This window comes from Capra hircus, chromosome 17 (genome assembly GCF_001704415.2).
Source record: "Capra hircus breed San Clemente chromosome 17, ASM170441v1, whole genome shotgun sequence".
Classification (NCBI taxonomy): Eukaryota; Metazoa; Chordata; class Mammalia; order Artiodactyla; family Bovidae; genus Capra; species Capra hircus.
In genome coordinates, this window is record NC_030824.1 from 63315403 (window position 1) to 63334512 (window position 19110).

Here is a 19110-nt window from a genome sequence, read left to right on the forward strand (position 1 = left end):
TCAGAGTTCACAACTTACAAAGTATTTATTTATGCCATACAGACCTTTTCTCAGCTATTTTTCACAGAATTCCACACAGCAATCGACTAGAAAAGTAGAATTCTACAACACCAAAATAACATTTTCGTAGTATAAATTGCTAATCAAAAGGAAGAGGAAGATTGTTTCATAACAAATAGAAGGTAAAGCAAGGGTTGCTTCACACAGCACCCAGTAGCCACAGGGCTCAGCCTCAGTATGGGGGCACAGTCAACCCTCAGGGTGAGCTTTGGTGCTTACTTGCATTTACTTTAAAAGGAAAACAAAGTGCTGAGCCCAAGAACATCTCCATCATTTCGTTCTGATCTGCTACGAGGACAGATGAAGAAAACACTGCAGTATTTCACACTTGCTAGAACAGTAGGTCCCTAAGATGACCACACAATAAAATAAGCCTCCCCCAAACCATAATTTTCTAGGTCTAAAACATGCTTGAAAGATAATAATATTGATAGAAATAACTCATTGAGATGTTTCAAATTACATTTACCATAATTTAAACATGACTATTTAAATCCCAGAAATTTCTGTGCTGAAGAAGCACAGTTGTTTGGAAAAATACAGAACCCAAAGTACAGCATAAAATTCCCGTGTCCCAGGATTATAACCCATTTCCTTCTTGTTAAAATCATACATTCTCAAGATTACAGATAAATGGGACGTGTTTTTCATATATAACTAGAATAAGTGGGTTTACTTACTCCACTCTTTCTGTAATTGGTGAAAATAGACTTCTCATTATGACTAAAAATATAGATTTTTTTAAAACTACAGAACCCAGCAGCCAGTTTTCTGCTTTGCTATCCCCCCCCCCCAAAAGTCAAGCAAAGTCTACAAAAATAGCAATTAACTTTAAAAAATATTTTGCTTCTTGGAGCAAATTGAAGTTACATTCGGATGTGATAGCTATTTCTACGAGAAAGCTGCTCAGGGCACTTCCTGTGCTGGGGCTGGGGGCACGGCTGAGCCCAGCTGTCACCATCAGTAGCGGCTTTGGTACTCGTGGTGCCACCGGTTAAAGTCGTTGTAGAACAGAACGATGCTTCCTGAGGCCATGCCAGCAATGATGCACCTGGGAGGAGCAGAGAGAGGAGGCGCTTACAACCCGGGAGTCTCGTCAGGCTCTGCTACTAGAGAGAGGCCTGCCTCCCCACAGCCACGCAGGAAATACAGCAGATGGCAGCCAGACCTACGGTTTGTGAGGGTTGTGGTATGTTTTCTGATAACTAAAATGCAGTCTTGGGTAAGCTCAGAGTCCTACCTCCGTCACTCTGCAAGGGTCCAATCCACAGCTCGCCTTTATGTTGAAAGTACAGCCAGTATGTGCAGGATGAGTCACAAACCTGAACAGACTAGCCATTTCTGAGGCAGGGAGGCTGGGCAAGTGAATTTTGTATATTAGGTATCAGAATGAAAATAATGACAATCTCAGAGCAGCTGTTGGTGGAGGATCAATCACAGAGGTATTTGCCATGTACAAAATGGAAGCAGACTAAGAGATCAGTGCTGGGCCCAGTTTCGGCTGTGCTCTGCGGACCACCACACTGCGTCCACCTTGCTGAGGGTGGCCACCCGCTGACATTCTCCCTGCAGGAGCTGCGCCTGCTTCCCCCCGGCCCCGAGCAGGTGGTGCAGGGAAGAGATGGAGCAGTAAGCCAGGCAGTGCAGAGCGGCCTCTGGGAGGCAGACGCCTGTTGATCATCTTAGACCCTCCTCTGTCTAACCCTCTCGGTCTCAGGTTTGGTTAGGACAGTCCTTAGAGGTCATCCTTAGTAGTGCCTCATATCGAAATTAGGGACTAAAATGTGTCACAACAAAAACCCAACTAAACACAAAAGGCAGCGATGAGGATATGAGGGGCAAAAAAGCACTGAGACATGTAGAAAGCAAATAACACAATGGCGAGAGTCTCTCCCTGTCGGTAATTACTTCACGTGTAAGGTGATTAAATTCTCCACTCAGGAGGCAGAGAGACTGGCAAAATGAATAAAGACGTGATCAAACTATATGCCGTGTACCAGAGACTCACTGGTCTAAAGACAAACAGGTTGAAGGGATGGAAAAAGATACTCTATGCAAATAATAATGAAAACGGAGCTACAGTGGCTATACTAATATCAGACAAAATAGGTTTTAAGTTAAAAGAGACAAAGAAGGATGCTATATAGCAATGATGAAAGGTGTCAATTCATCAAAAGCATACAGCAATCACAAACATATATGAACAAACAGCAGGCTCAAGACGCACGGAACCAACACTGACGGAACTGAAGAGAGAAGCAGTTCTACAATAATAGTTGGAAACTTCAGTAATGGGTAGAACCACCAGACGGAAGGAAGCAAATTATTCAACAGTATTTGAACAATACTAAAAACCAGTTGGGCCTAAGACATATATAAACATTCACCCAACACAGCATGCACAGTGGACATTCTCCGAGATAAGCCATATGGTAGAGCACAAAACACTTGAAATACATTTTAAAAAGATTGAAATCATACCAAGTATTTTCCCTAATCACAACAGAATTAAACTAGACATCAATAACAGAGGCAAAATTGGTTAAGTTTGACCTGATAGGTCAAAGGAAAAGTCTCTAGGGAAATTAGAAACTACCAAGACAAATGAAAACGAGACAACAAGCCGAACCTTACAGGACGCAGCAAAGCCAGTGCTAAAAGGGAAGTTTATAGCTGTGAACACAGGAACTTTAAGAAAAGGAATATCTCAATCAGTAACCTAATTCTGCACCTTAAAGAACAAGAGAAAGGTGCCAAGTAAACCCAAAGCTAAGCAGGAACGAAACAGTAAAAATCAGAATGGGAATAGAAGACAGACAGAAAAACCAAAGGCAAACTGGTTCTCTGAAAAGGTGAACGAAATCGACAAAATGTTAGACTAAGAAAAAAGACTCGAATTACGAAAAATCATAAAGTGGAGACCTTATTACCAATTATAAATAGAAGTATTATCAGAGTACTAGGAACATCCATATGCCAACAAATAGGATAATCTAGATGAAATGGAAAAGTTCTTAGAAACACATTATTCCACAATTTAATCATGAAGAGGAAATCTGAATAGACATAGCTAGTAATGAGACTGAATCAGTAATTACGACCCTCTCATTACTGAGAACTTCACCAGAGACGTCTACCACACATTTAAAAAAGAATTAACACCAAACACTTTTAAAAACTAAAGAGAACATTTCCTAAGTCATTCAATAAGGCCGACACACCCTGATATCAAAGTGAAACAGACACTACAAGAAATGAAATTACAGACTACTATTCCTATGATTACTTATACAAAAATCTTTAACAAATACCAGCTAACCAAATTGAGTAGCATATTATGAAGATTATACACAATGAAGAAAGCGGGATTTATTCTTGGAATATAAGGATTGTTTCAATTTTTGTTTATACAAAAACCAATTGTAATATATCATATCAATAGAATTAAAAACAAAAAATCCCATGTGAGAAAAGGCATTTGACAAAATCCAACATCCTTTCGTGATTAAAAAAAAAAAACAAAAAAACTAAGACCAGATGGAAAGTACCTTAACACAATAAAGGGCATTTATGAAAAATTTCCAGCTAACATTATACTCGGTGAACACTGAAAGTTTCCCCCTCTTACTGGGAATAAGACAAGGATACCTGCTTTCACCACTTCTAGTCGATATAGTATGAACAGCCCCAGCCAAAGCAATTAGGCAAGGAAAAGAAATAAAGAATCTAAACCTCAAGGGTGTCCAAACAGCCAAAACAATCTCAAAAAAGCACAACAGAATTGGATATCTCACACTTTCTGATCTCAAAACTTACTATAAGAATTGAAAGAGACACGTGTACCCCAGTGTTCATCGCAGCACTGTTTATAATAGCCAGGACATGGAAGCAACCTAGATGTCCATCGGCCGACAAATGGATAAGAATGCTGTGGTATATATACACAATGGAATATTACTCAGCCATGAAAAAGAATGCATTTGAATCAATTCTAATGAGGTGGATGAAACTGGAGCCTATTATACAGAGTGAAGTAAGCCAGAAAGAAAAACACCAATACAGTATACTAATGCATATATATGGAATTTACAAAGATGGTAATGATAACCCTGTATGCGAGACAGCAAGAGACACCCAGATGTAAAGAACAGACTTTGGGACTCTGTGGGAGAGGGAGAGGGTGGGATGATTTGAGAGGGTAGTGTTGAAATGTGTGTTTTATCATATGTGAAACAGATCGCCAGTCCAGGTTCTATGCATGAGACAGGGCGCTCAGGGCTGGTGCACTGGGATGACCCTGAGGGATGGGATGGGGAGGGAGGTGGGAGTGGGGTTCAGGATGGGGAACATGTGTACACCCGTGGCGGATTCATGTTGATGTTTGGCAAAAACCACTACAATGTCTCCAATAAAAATAAATTAAAAAAAAAACCTTACTATAAAGGTGTAGTAATCAAAACAGTGTGGTATTGGCTTAGAGACAGACACGCAGACCAGCAGAACAGAGACCAGAAAACCTCTCACATATACGGACAGTCATTTCAACAAACAGTGCTGGGAAACTGACACCCACATGCAAAAGAATGATCATATGCAAATATTAATTAAAAATGCATCGAAAGGTAGACATGAGTTAAAACTACAGAACACTTAGAAAATATAGAGGAAAAACTTCAAGACATTGACTTTTGCAGTGATCTTGGATATAACACTGAAAGCATAGGCAGTAACAGAAAAAATAAATTAGACTTCATTTAAAAAGATTCTGCATATCGAAGGACACCAAGAGACGAAATAATGAAAACGTTTTGGAAATTGATAGTGGTGATAGTTGTACAACACTGTGAGTCTCCTTGATGTCACTGAGTTATGCAGCACCAAAAATAGTTTAAGTAGTAAGTTTTATGTATACTTCATCACAATAAAGATGTTAAAAACTAAAATGAGAGACTATATTAAGAAGAAATAAGATGTTGGATAAAGACTATCTCCCCAAAATGAAGGTTTTAGGAAATAAGCCAGATTCCTCAATGGAATCATTATGGAACAGATGGCATGTCACAAGAAATTTCGTTTAAGAAAAAAAGGTACTTTAAGAGTCTAGAAACTTTACAGCAATATAATTGGAGCCTTTGTTACTTAAATCCTGTCTAACCCTAGACAAGATAGCCTCTGTCCACAATTGGCAATGTCATCAAAGAAAAACATGCCTTTTAAAAAGTATCTTGGAAATTCCAATACTCACTGGCTTTTTCAATTGCACTGGTGACCTGCACAGCCCAGCCCATCTACATGAATCCCTGGACAGATTCTACCGCCACCAGTAGAGCCCCCGTCCCAGTGTTACCTCTGGTCGTAAGACAGGGCCATGGCCCGGATCCCGGCATCGCAGCCTGGATAGGCGAACAGCTGCTTGAGGTCAGACACCTGCCAGACCATGAGCACACCGTTGTCCCCTCCGGTGAGCAGGTACTGCCCATCCCGGCTCAGCTGGATGGCCTGGGGAGACACAGCAGCGTTCAGCAGGGTTGGGGCTCCAGGAAAGCCTGCCCGCCCTAGCCCACACCTCTGAGTAATTCGACATGAAGCCAGCTACTATGGCGTAGGGGGAAGGGAGGGAGTGTGTGTGTTCCTGAGTAGTTTTCAGGAAATCATGAGTCACAGAAGACTTTTGCTGTTTTTCAAATATCATATGGGCAAAGGTAGGCAATGCTTTTTCTTTTTTTTTTTTTTAATTTGTGCTTTTTAAGGATGAGGTGCCAAAATCTTCCAACTCTACAAACACTAATTAAATGGTGTGTGTTGTGAACGGAGACCTGGGCTCTGAAATGAGGAACTTCCTGGCACCTTTGCATTCGCTGTGGACATGCCAAGCTACCAAGGCTGGGCAGATGGTGCTAGCTGACATCACGTCCCCCGTCATAAAAACACTGCTGCCCTGGGGTCCCGGCCCCACAGGAGACCACCTACAGCTCAAGCACCCTTGCTGCTGCTGCTGCTGCTTTACAACAGTTGGGACGCCAACTTGGTAAGGAAACACAACTCCCAGGGTAAAGCCAGTCGAAGCATTTTCTTCTTGCTTCAGGACTGACTGCTTTCTGCTGGTGCTAAACTCGAAGGGCAGACATGTAATTTGCTCTGTAATCCTGTCAAACCCACCGAAGGCAGGTCACTGCCTGTTTTTCTAGGACTTTTTACATTTTTTTTCCTGGTTGGAAAAAAATCAAATATTTCATGACATATGAAAATAATATGAATTCTAAATCTCAGTGTCCATAAGTAAGGGCTGTTAGGACAAATCCACACCGATTCACTTCTGGCTACTTTATTTTTTTTTTTTAACGGAGGAAGTGTGCCTGCTCCTGACAGAAAAGGTCACTGCCTATTCTAAGAGCAGATCGCACTGCCCCTTCCTCTCCTCTGGCTCCCTGCTCTGCAAACCTTCTTCTCCCGGCTCATTAAGACACACACTTCCTTTCTTTAGCTGGAGGGTATTGGGAGTTCTAAAAGTTACTACAAATACCTATAATCTTATGTCCACCTGGACACAGTGAATGTGGGAATCCAGATGGCAAGCCAGAAAGAAAATATCTACCTTCTGAAAAATGTATTTACATTGTTCTGCACTCAAGAGTTTTAGGATAGTTGCCTTAAGTCTTCAAGCTGCCCTTTTACAACAAAAAAAATTTTTTTTTAATTACAGTTTTCTGTAAGGACTGTTTCATAGCCATTCAAATTCACACTAAAGTAAATGTAAACTTTTAGAGGTCTCTTAAATACAGCTTATTTTCAAGAACATAAAAATATAGCTAAGAAATCAGAACGCATGGGCAGAAGAGAGTTACATGTAAGAAGTATTTTCTAAATTTTAACCAATACAATAATAAGATTTTTCAATGTAAGTAAAACCCAATATCATTCCCCCCATTCATTTCACAAACAGCACTCTCCAGGGAGTTATCTTGGAAATGAAGACTACTACAAATAATTATTTGCTACACTTATAAAATTCAGTGGATGAAAACCCATTGACCTTGTGGCTGTGGTTCACTTGAGTTTTATACTTGAGGCTTTTTACTGGATAAGTGCTATATTAAAACATAAATTAAAACCATTAATCTTTAATTCTTTGTCCTAGAGTAAAAACTCCTTAATCCTAGTTCTGTGTTGAAATAAATAAAACCTGGACTTTCAGGACTATACTTTTATCCACATCTAAAACATTCTAATAAACCAGATGCCTGCCAAAGTTAGAAAATATTTTGTCGGCCCTTCTCATGAGGGACTTGTCAAGTTTCCCTGGCCATAAGAGCCAGGGGAGCGTTTCCTGAACAGCACCCCATCTCCCCCAACCCCAGTGGAGTTCTTGGTCTCATGAGCCTCCTGAGTGTCAAGGCTGGGCTGAGACTCTGGATGTTAGGAGGGCCCTGGAAACATGTGAACATCAGTCTCTGGACTCCTGAGAGCGTGGACAACACTGGCTGCCCTGGTTTCCAGGAGGGACCAGCGGGCCCCAGCCGTCTGCTGGCAACAGTCACATCTGAAGACACAGCTTCCCCAGGAAGAGAAAATAAATGAGTTTCTATGGTGAAATGGTGGCGGGCCTTTGTTTAGGAGAATGTAACTGCTGCTCCGTACGGGCTGCCCACTTAAATTTAAGCTCTTCATTAAGACATCTAAACACTGCCTGGTTGCTGTGCCCAGATATGTTAACCAAACGCCACAGCGCAATCTGGCATCTAAATAAAAACAGGTGGGAGGCCTTGATGAGGGCCGAGGTTCCGCAGGCCGCCTGCCTACAGGGTTCTTGCTATTTCAAAGAAACTTCATTTCTGGTCTGAGCTAACGACTAATTTGTTTCCACGGTCTCCCCCCTTAGACAGGCTCTGACTGAGGACGGAGGTGGAGAGTGTCGCTCTGTGAAGCCTCTTGCTCCCAGCCTGCGGTGGCCTTCCATCCTTCCCAAGGCAGTCAGCTACGAAAGGGTGGGTCTCTGGGGCTGGGCACGGGCGGTGCTCATTTTAGGCAAGCGCACTTTAATCACACACTTGCCACTTACAAGTTAGTATGATAAAGTACAGGCGTGCTGGGGAAAAGGCGATAGATTGTTTAAGCCTAAAATCCAGGGGGAAATATTACAGAGGAAAAAACACAAGGCCACAGGGCAGAGAGGAAAAGCGTGTGTGTGAGAACAGTGTGCAGAAAGCCTCCAACTGCTTCCTGGAGGAGCTTCCCGGAACCTTTGGTACTGACTGAAAGGCCACAGAAATTGTTTTAGCCAGCTAGGGATTTCAAATTACTTTACAGATTTATTAGTGTAGCTGACAATATAATCGCAACTCAAAGTGACAGGTTATCAACATTATTATCGTAAAGAAAAGAGGAAAGGAAAACCCTCTGATGTGTACTTGGTTTAAATGAAGGGAGGGAAAAATAAAAAGCCGAGTGTGAGCGTCTGTGTGTGCGGGGCGGGCAAAATGCACTGGAGAAAATTCCCAGAGAGAAGAGGAGAGCAAAGAGGAAAGCCATTTACTGAATTAGCAAGCCAACCTGGAGAATTCCCTGGTGCTCCAGTGGTTAAGACCCCACTCTTTCGTTGCTGAGGGCACAGGTTCGATCCCTGGTTAGGGGAACTAAGTTGCCTAGTGCAGCCAAAAGCTAAAAAAAAAAAAAGACTTAAAAAAAAAAAAGTCAATCCATGAAAGAAAGAAAAATAAATCATCCTAGGCTATAGAAGCAACAAGTGCCTTCGGTCTGATCAGTGCCATCTATATTTAGGGTTTCTATTTCTTAACGGGCTTCCCTGGTGGCTTAGATGGTAAAGAGTCTGGCTGCAATGCGGGAGGCCAGGGTTCGATCCCTGGGTCAGGAAGATGCCCTGGAGAAGGAAACCCACTCTAGTATTCTTGCCTGGAGAATTCCATGGACAGAGGAGCCTGGCGGGCTACAGTCTAAGGGGCTGCAAAGAGTCGGACACGACTGAGTGACTAACACTCTCTCTTGCTCCTTAGTACTTCCTGACCCCAATATTTATAGGAGAAAAGAGATCAGACTAGAGGCGGGAAAAGTGCGAGAATGCATGTCACCTAAGTCACTCCAGGTTAGGAGTAGCCACGAGTACAGCGGCCAGAACTAACTTAGACCACACTCAGAGGGCTGAGGCCTCTGCGGCCTTCTGCCCACCCCCAACACATCCTGCCCTTCACTGTGGGCAGGTCACGCGCCCCTCCGACCTTATCTCAGGAAATACAAGGGAGAAGGGAAAACGAAACTTCACCTGCACCAAGAAGTCTGGAGGTGTGAGAAGAAGGACCTTGAAAACACAGCCTCTCCAAGAGCAGTCCTTACTCTTCTCTTCACCCTCTAATACTCACGGAGCCTTATCCTGAAAATGAAGACCCAGGAGGGTCCACAGGGCCGTCTCTTGGACACCAAAAGTGAAAAATCATTTGTTGGATTCACATCATAATTTGAAGCACAACTTCCTTAACTTGGTGTGTTTGGGTCTTGTTATCCACACAGAAGTCAAGCCTGCAATTAGATGCTAGTCCTAAAGCATCGTAATCCCTACCATTCCCACCATCAACCTGTTCAAGTGTAGAGGGCGCCAGTTTTAGGGTACCCTAAAGGCACTATTTTAGCTTTGATACTCAGGAAACAGCACTGTGCAGTTAACATTCTTAGGTTAAAAAACAAAAACAAAAAAATAATGAGCAGTGCCACTGACAGCCACCCAGATGGCTTCAGATCTAAGAAGAGCCCTCTGCTGAAGGCTCCTCCCGGCTTCACATCACGACCTGGACTGCAGGCTGGGCACACAGTTGGCATGGCGGGACAGGCTGGGCTCTGGGAAGCAGACACCCTCGTCCAGGTGCTACCGGGTGATTCTGTCTCGGGTAAAAAGAAGGCCCTTGGTGTCGAAACAGAGGGTTCTTCGGGACCTTTCTGCCTCCTCACTCACCTCTGCGCTGAGGTAAAAGCGCAGACCCTGAGGAGTCTGTGCGGAACACTTACCCTTATGTTATCGTCGGTCTCCATGGCGGCCTGGAGCTTTCCGTTCACACTGAACGTACAGAAGGAGCCATTCTCATAGAATATGACACAGTGGCCCTCTCTTGACGCCTGAATGAGTTTTGGTTTCAGGCAGTTTTCTGGACCCTCCAAAGTCCTTAACAAGTCTCCATTCATGGAATGTATGAGACATGGTCCCTCTGAGAAAACAGAAACAAAAGGCAAAATGAAGCTTTTTCATAAGAACAGACAAAAGTGATCTGACTCTCGAGCACAGATCATATCACAGTTGCAGAAAGACTGAAAAAGATATCAGCTATTTTGTAAAATCAGCATGTCAGCCAGATCTCCCCTTCCACTTGGGAGAAAACAGTCATACATGTTCAATTTCACATCTCAAGAAACAGGAAATTACTTGTGAAATTCATTATGCCCAGAGATGATAAAAACTGGAGGAATTCAGAAAGGAACAGGACAAATTTCAAATCCTAGAAGAGCTTCCAGGAAGGCTGGGCCTCAGTTGAACTTGGGCTGCCATGAGGCACAAGATGGCCGTCTGTGACCCTCGCTGCATCTCACAGGGGCCTGGGTGCGGGCGGGCGTGGAAAGCTCAGTAAGGAAGGTGAAGAGACTGCCAAGCAGCCCACACGTAGCAGTGCTGTTCCATCTTTACCGAGTGCCGGCTCCACGCAGAGCAGAGGAGGAGCAGGTAACCAAAACTGCCCGTGTGATGAGCAGGTCCTAAGAAATGTCTCGTTGGATAAAGGAGGTCACTAGACTACAGGCCCACTTTTCTCTAAATTATCCCCAGTCTACATGGACTCATTACCCGTCCCTGCGTGACTACTAAGGCATGCTTCTCAGCTTTCTCTTGACCACTCAGGGAGTTGGTAAGTTTTTAGCATCCTCACCATAAATACACAAGGCAGTGTTTGCCCTGCACGGGTCCGGCAGGCATGGATTTCAGTCGTCACTCTAAATGACCCCAGCCTCGGTTCAGATTTCAGTTACCACAGGAACTGCCTAAGGTACACGCTCCATAACCAGCTCTTCAGCCCACAAACAACTACAAATAACAGGCCCGCTTCTCTCAAAGTCTGTTAGTGAACGGTCACTGCATGTCCATGACTCGGCTTACCCACAGACGCAGGCCCTATAGTTCTGTTGCCTCCTTGTCGCCAGGGACAGGACTATCTGGCATTTTACAAAAACAGATGATCAGAAGAGGACAGGGGCCAACAAAGATGACTCTGCCATAAGGAAATGGGAAGTGACAATGCTGGAAGTGACGTCTGAAGCAAACCCACATGGGTTTAGAGAGGACAGAGCTGGCCGTGGGGTGTTGGCATCACTTAGAGGCTGCGGACGCACAGCCCCAGGGAGTGAGTGAAGGTGGTCTCACTGACATAAGTTAGGAAAGTGGCTTATTAAACATGAGGATACCCTGGGCATGGGGCCAGCAGGAACCTTCACATTAAAGGAAACCAAGGAGATGTTTCATGACACTGAAAGCAGAGAAGATAACATGTTGGAAGCTGATCCAAACTGAGGAAGGGGTCTGACAGCTGGTCAAGGCGTCCAGAAGGTGCTCACCCCTTATCTTCCATTACAGGGAGAGGAAGGGGCAAGCACGGTCACAGCACTCCTATTTTTCACTCTCAGCGTTTCTAATGTTTTAAATTTACTGTGTGCTAAGTAAATGCGAAGAGCTGACTCATTGGAAAAGACCCTGACGCTGGGAGGGATTGGGGGCAGGAGAAGGGGACGACAGAGGATGAGATGGCTGGATGGCATCACTCGATGGATGTGAGTCTGAGTGAACTCCGGGAGTTGGTGATGGACGGGGAGGCCTGGTGTGCTGCGATTCATGGCGTCGCGAAGAGTCGGACACGACTGAGCGACTGAACTGAAGTAAATGTTTTACTTGATTTTTATGTCCATAGATGTGTGTATGTGTGTGTATACGCGCTCAGTCGTGTCCAACTCTGCCACCTCGTGGACCGTAGCCCACCAGGCTCCTCTGTCCATGGGCTTCCCAGGCAAGAACACTGGAGCGGGCAGCCATTCTCACCTCCAGGGAAATGTTCCTGACCCGGGGATCAAACTTACGTCTCCCGCGTTGCAGGCAGATTCTTTACCACTGAGTCACCGGGGAAACCTGTGCATGTATATGTGTATCTATGAAACTGAACAAGAGAATTTTAAAGGTTTTGATAAAAAATTCAAAAGCCACAGAACAGCCATAAAATTTCCAATTGATTATTAATCATAATATTTCCCGTTTAAATGACTGATTTTTAATATCTTTGCTTGAAACCATGAAAGGTGTCCACTTTGGATTGCATACAGTCCAAGAACTCATGTTAGCTCAGGATAAATAAAATACTGGGTATAAAAGGCAGTTATAGAATTCTTCTTATCATTATTATTGTTTCATTGTTTTGACCAACTAAGTTTTAAATACTAATATTGAACTAATACGTCTTATTAGCTAGACAAAGTATTATAGTTCAAGGCACAGGTAAGGTGACTCAAAAACTCTATGCCTCCCCATCAGATCAGCCTAAAAGAGATGTGATTGCATTCTGTATGTTCAGAGCTAAGTGCAGGGCAGCGGGACAGAGCGATGAACAGACTATTACAACTGAATGAAAGTGACCTGGAAACTGCTCTGCTCCGGGTCAGACGCTGATCAGTGTGTGTGCTCTTGGAGAGCGTGCTTAACACCTTTGGCCGGAACACAGGAGATACTCTGAGGGAGACCCTCGGGCAAACCAGCTGAAGTATTTTTCCACTCCATTCTCAATGCCATCTCGTTCAGAGATTTGGAAGGAAAGACAGACTGGGTCAGGAAGTTCTGTTCAGGTATGGGATGGAAGCCAGCCCCGTCAGAATCGAGAATAAACAAACACACAAAGATGCTCCTGTCCTCGCCTCACTCTTCAGAGCGATGCTGTGAAACAGGGCTTTCTGCGGTGATGGAAAAGTTCCCTTTCTGGGCTGTCCGACACCACAGTCCCTAGTCATGGGTGAATACTGAGCTCCTGCAGTGTGGTCAGTGCCACCAGGGAATTGAGCTGCAAATTTTATTTCATTTCAGTTAATGTGAACAGTCACGGGTCTGCCATGTGACTAACAGCCCCTGTGACAGACAGCACAGCTTCAGGAAAAAAGGCACCAAGTTCATCTTTGGTAATCTGTTACTAGAAGACACCAAAACGCGCACTCATTCGTGAGGGTCCCGCAGGGTTACCTCTGGAGCCGCTTAGCACGAGGCCGAGCTCCGCGCAGACTGCAGCACAAGTGACCTCGTAGTCGTGGCCTGTCAGAATGGCCCGCGGAGTGGCGGTCTCACCTTTTGGGGGAAAAAAGAAAAAAAGAACAAATTAATTCAAGTTCATGTGAGGGTGACCTCCCTCTACTCAGATTAAATCACCAATAATTTACTCCTAATACCCCTGATGCCTAATCTCTAATTTACAGCTTTGGAAAGAAACGTGTGTCAGCTGCTCAGTCATGTCCAACCCTTTTGCGACCCCATGGACTGTAGCTCACCAGGTTCCTCTGTCCATGAGGATTCTCCAGGCAAGAACGCTGGAGTGGGTTGCCATGCCCTCCTCCAGGGGACCTTCCTAATCTGAGGATTTAATCCAGGTCTCCTGCATTTGCATGCAGGTTCGTTACTGTCTGAGCCACCAGGGTCTTTGACCCCAAATCCTATTTTTAGGTGATGATCTGGACTCTATGCTAGAGTTTCAGAAGCCCAGGTTGCTAAATTTCTAAGCTTTACATGATGAACAAACAACGATCGTTTAAAATGGAAAAAAGAACACAAAAATCTGCATTATAATGCCTCCGATACTTTCGCAAGTATATATATGAGCCCTCTGATGAGATGGTCTGTGGATGAACAATAATAAAGTACGGAATGTGGTGGCTTCCTCTCCCCACTCCCTCAGCTGGCCCTCCTCCTCTTGGGCCACTGAGACCCTTGTCTTGGTGAAGATGGTCTGAACTGCACTCATGGTGTCTTGAAGCGGCTCAGTTCAGTTTAGTCATGCAGTCGTGTCCGACTCTTTGCGACCCCATGAACTGCAGCACGCCAGGCCTCCCTGTCCTGCATCATCTCAAACTCATGTCTCAACCATCTCATCCTCCGTCATCCCCTTCTCCTCCTGCCCTCAATCTTTCCCAGGATCAGGGTCTTTTCCAGTGAGTCAGTTCTTCCCATCAGGTGGCCAAAGGATTGGAGTTTCAGCTTCAGCATCAGTCCTTCCAATGAATATTCAGAATTGATTTCCTTTAAAATTGACTGGTTTGATTTCCTTGCAGTCAAGGGACTCTCAAGAGTCTTCTCCAATACCACAATTCAAAAGCATCAATTCTTCGGTGCTCAGCTTTCTTTATAGTCCAACTCTCATATCCATACATGACTACTGGGAAAACCATAGCTTTGACTAGATGGACCTTTGTCAGCAAAGTAACGCCTCTGCCTTTTAATACACTGTCTAGGTTGGTCATAGCTTTTTTTCTAAGGAGCAAACGTCTTTTAATTTCATGGCTGCAGTCATGGAGCCCAAGAAAATAAAGTCTGTCACTATTTCCATTGTTTCCCCATCTATTTGCCATGAGGTGACGGGACCAGATGCCATAATCTTAGTTTTCTAAATGCTGAGTTTTAAGCCAACTTTTTCGTCCTCCTTTTTCATTTATCTTTATCAAGAGGCTCCTCAGTTCCTCTTTGCTTTCTGCCATAAGGGTGGTGTCCTCTGTGTGTTTGAGGTTATTGATTTTTCTCCCAGCAATCTTGATTCCAGCTTGTCCTTCGTCTAGCCTGGTACTTCCCATGATGTACTCTGCATATAAGTTAAATAAGTACGGTGACAGTATACAGCCTTGACATACTCATTTCCCAATTTGGAACCCGTCTGTTGTTCCATGTCCAGTTCTAACTGTTACTTCTTGACCTGCTTTCTCAGGAGGCAGGTCAGGTGGTCTGGTATTCCCATCTCTTTCAGAATTTTCCAGTTGGTTATGATCCACACAGTCAAAGGCTTTGGCATAGCCAATAAAGCAGACGTAGATGTTTTTCTGGAATTCTCTTGCCTTTTCAATGATCCAACAGATGTGGGTAATTTGATCTCTCTGGTTCCTCTGCCTTTTCTAAATCCAGCTTAAACATCTGGAAGTTCCTGGTTCATGTACTGTTGAAGCCTAGCTTGGAGAATTTTGAGCATTAATTTGCTAGTGTGTGAGATGAGTGCAGTTATGTGGTAGTTTGAGCATTCTTTGGCATTACCTTTCTTTGGGATTGGAATGAAAACTGACCTTTTCTAGTCCTGTGGCCACTGCTAAATTTTCCAAATTTGCTGGCATATTGAGTGCAGCACTTTCCCAGCATCATCTTTTAGGATTTGAAATAGCTCAACTGGAATTACATCACCTCCACTAGCTTTGTTCGTAGTGATGCTTCCTAAGGCCCACTTGACTTTGCACTCCAGGATGTCTGGCTCCAGGTGAGTGATCACACCATTGTGTTATGACCAAATGCTGCAGGTCAAAAAATTAACTAGTGCTTTTTATGATGGTCAATGTGTTCTCTCAAATGTCATGCAAATTTATGTACATGCCTGTGTTTTGGGGGGTGGGAGGAAGGAAAAGAGGTTTTCTTGACAGCACATTGACCCAAACCAGGAGAGCACCTCTTCTTTAAAGACAGTCTGGTCTCTGTGCTCTGGGCCCCTCCGCCCCAGGAGCCTGCAGTTACTTCGCGTCTGTCTGGTCGTCTCACATAAATAACGCAGTGCGTTTACTGACTGCATGATGCAAGGGTAGGTCCCCACCGTGTCCTTCCTGGCTTTGGTGACTCTAGGTGCTTCTGAGTGAAAAGGCAGCATGTCAAACTCTGCACCACACTGGCTGTGCTCCGTGCAGATGCAGGAACTGGCTCGCATGCTGGGTGACGGACCAAGGGAGCCCTCAAATGACATACCGAAAGGTCAGGGGGTAAGTGCAACAAGGGCCTGGTTTCTTTGACTCAGTTTTAAAACTTTTGGGGGGAGAGAATGGGCTTTCCAGGTGGCGCTACTGGTAAAGAGCCTGCCTCCCAACGTAGCACATGTAAGAGACATGGGTTCGATCCCTGGGTTGGGAATATCCCCAGGAGAAGGGCATGGCGACCCACTCCAGTATTCTTGCCGGGAGAATCCCATGGACAGAGCGGCCTGGCAGGCTGTGGTCTATAGGGTTGCAAAGAGCTGGACACAACAACTGAAGCGACTTAGCATGCAGCATGCATGCATGGGAAGAGAAACCCACCTTAATACAAAGTTAACTTCAGATTTTCCAAACCAGAAAGCATTTGTCACACAAGCAGCTTTTTTTTCCCCTTTAAAAGTATATAAATGTGTTAAGAAAGAAGCAAATAATGCAAACCTGACTGAACTACTTAACCTTCTGCTAGAGGTAAGTCTTGCCACTAAAAAGAGAAATAATTTTTAAAAGTTACCAATACTTTAGCCCTGATTCATGGTTTCTTCCCCCTTCTCAAGATGCTCTATATTCCACAAAAATATGAGATGATGTTATATTTTTGAAATTAAGGTTTAATTATATCTATTGGCAACTTTCTTAAAATCAAGAATTAAAATCATTAAGATCTAAGGAACATATTTTCACTGTAGTTGTTCCTTTTTGTTTTCATAAGGTGCCATTTTCTGGGGTGCTGTCACTCAAGCATGCCAATGCTAACTTTTTTGTTTGTTTGTTTTCTAGATCTAAGAGTATTTTCTCAGAGACATGGAGAGGAAATGAGAAGATTGCTATCAATTAGATTTCTTTCTTTAATGTGAAAGAGTTGAAATACTGAGAATTTTCTAAGACTGTGAAGTTAGAGTTTAGGAAGCCTCATGATTTACCCCATAGAGTGAATTAAGATATAAGCATTCTTTTTGTAAACTCATAATTAAGATTTTTTAAACTATGCTTTACTGACAAATACCAGTTTCTAATAATCCACACCGTACCAATCATTTTTCCCTCCACACATCAGAACACACAGGCACATACTGTGTCATTTCAAAACCGAAAGAGATTTTTCTTTTCCTTGGGCTTGATCTCTAAATAAGGCCTGTTCAATGCTTCAAAGTTTGCAAAATGTTTCCTAACCCAGGAAGCAGATTAGACAGCTCAGGAAATACAGGGGGAGGAAGAGGAAAAGGAGAGAAAAAGAAAAGAAAACAGCAAATTGAAAGCGTAAGGGCCGTCTTACGATCACTGGGTTACATTTAGGTACCTGGTTTCACTCAATTTTTTCCAGTTTAAAAAAAATAAAGCCCCTGCTACTGAGCTTTCTTTCCCCCACTTCAGGAAACGCACATTAACAACCTCTAAAAGTCCACATACAACAATATAAGAAGAGAGACCATTTCCTCTAAGAAAAGCTATTTCCAGTCTGGTTTAAAGACTAAACTTCGTATTGCCCTTTACTGTATGGGGTGAAGATCGGATAGTCTTTACATTTTCTCATTTTAAAATATGCTCAAAATAAATACTTGGATTTTTGTAAGTTTCTATAAACCGAATGTTTTACATATTACAATTTCACTGTAGCAAACAGAATTATACGATGTGAGATTTAAGTTCAACAGATATTTTGGGAACCCTTGGAATAAAATTATGAAGGCTAGATGTGATGATGGGGGAAGGGAAATGCAGACTTCATAGTGGCTCACAGAATCTATTTATTTCTCTGTGGTTACATTATCCTGCAATATGCAATAACATTCACATATCGATAACAATACATATACATGTCTATGTATATGTGTTTGGAAAGCCTAGAAAAGAAATCTGGGAACCATATATGACTCTCATTGCAGCACTCAGCTAAATTTGCCCCTCCCACTACCTGTCAACACACAGAGTTAGTACCTAGCGGGGAAAATCAGCTCAAATAAGACAACACCGGCCACACAGTACCTTTTCAAAGACTCCAAAGCTATGGCCATCTCTCATCGAAGTCTCTAAACTGAATATAGAGCAGGGGGAAAATGTCTTCTGAAAAACATCAGGTTAATTCTTTGATACAAATTTCCACTAGTTGGTGGATACAAAAAGTCTTCACTGTTGCTTTCTGAGACAGTGGGATCTACCGAAAGCTATAGATCATAAAGCAGAACAGATTCCCTTAAGAACCTTTTAAAGTCTTGCTGCTTGAAAAATCGTCATGGCTTTCAATAAAGCTGAAGAGAAAAATTTATCTTGCTGCTAGTTTAAGGGGCTACACTTCAAACTCTTCTTAAAGAAAAATAAAAAGAGAAAGAGGATAGACTTCTTGGACTGCTTTGAAAAGCTTGAGCAATTACTTCAAAGGAAAGGGTGTCTTTGTCCGGAGAGCAGGTTTATGACTACTGATGCAAATCCTGACCAAAGGCTGAAAAGGACACTCAGTGCATCTTTATGGAGGGCCTTAAAGGAAGATGAACAAGTCAAAGGAGATTAAAGACAGTCCAAATCCTGCCACAAACACCAGGACACATCAGTTTTTACAGATGTGCTTTTCTCAGTACATAACAGGGAATATCAGTTACTAACTTACAGACGCCATTATAACAACCCAAGTTTCATTTAAGCAGAACAAGATCTCCATGATACCCATTAAGCATTTATATTGGACCTTAGTTTTAAAATATTAGGTGAAATGTTTTACACCATTAGGCAGAATAACAAATGCTGCTATTAAATGTGTTTCTTTGGTGCTCGCATAACACTAAGTGTATTTCTTCATCAAATGGACTCTGAACCACTTAAAGTTATACTTGAAAGAAGAGACGGAGGAAACAGTAATTTCTCTGGTATCCTGTTCATAAATATCCAATGAGAAAAATATTTCAAAAGATCTGTATCCATTAAGGCAAAGGGAATTAATAAGCCAGGTAAAAATAGCCCCGACACCTATTTCTGGCAAACTTTGACTTGCATTTTTAAAAATGAATAAAGTTCTTGGTATTTTGGCCATCATCTCCTTAATCTTAATGA

The 19110-nt window shown here is 43.1% G+C and overlaps 1 protein-coding gene across 1 annotated transcript in view; it reads right to left on the bottom strand.

Annotated features, from left to right (window-relative positions):
* The window catches only part of LRBA (LPS responsive beige-like anchor protein), a 747979-nt gene continuing 728869 nt past the window's right edge, over positions 1-19110 (bottom strand). The window contains exons 54-57 of the mRNA XM_018061590.1: positions 13325-13426; positions 10075-10271; positions 5408-5559; positions 1-1111 (exon numbers count right to left, since the gene is read on the bottom strand). Coding sequence (XP_017917079.1) covers positions 1021-1111; positions 5408-5559; positions 10075-10271; positions 13325-13426 — 542 coding nt within the window. The 3' untranslated portion in view covers positions 1-1020. The remainder of the gene's footprint in view (positions 1112-5407; positions 5560-10074; positions 10272-13324; positions 13427-19110) is intronic.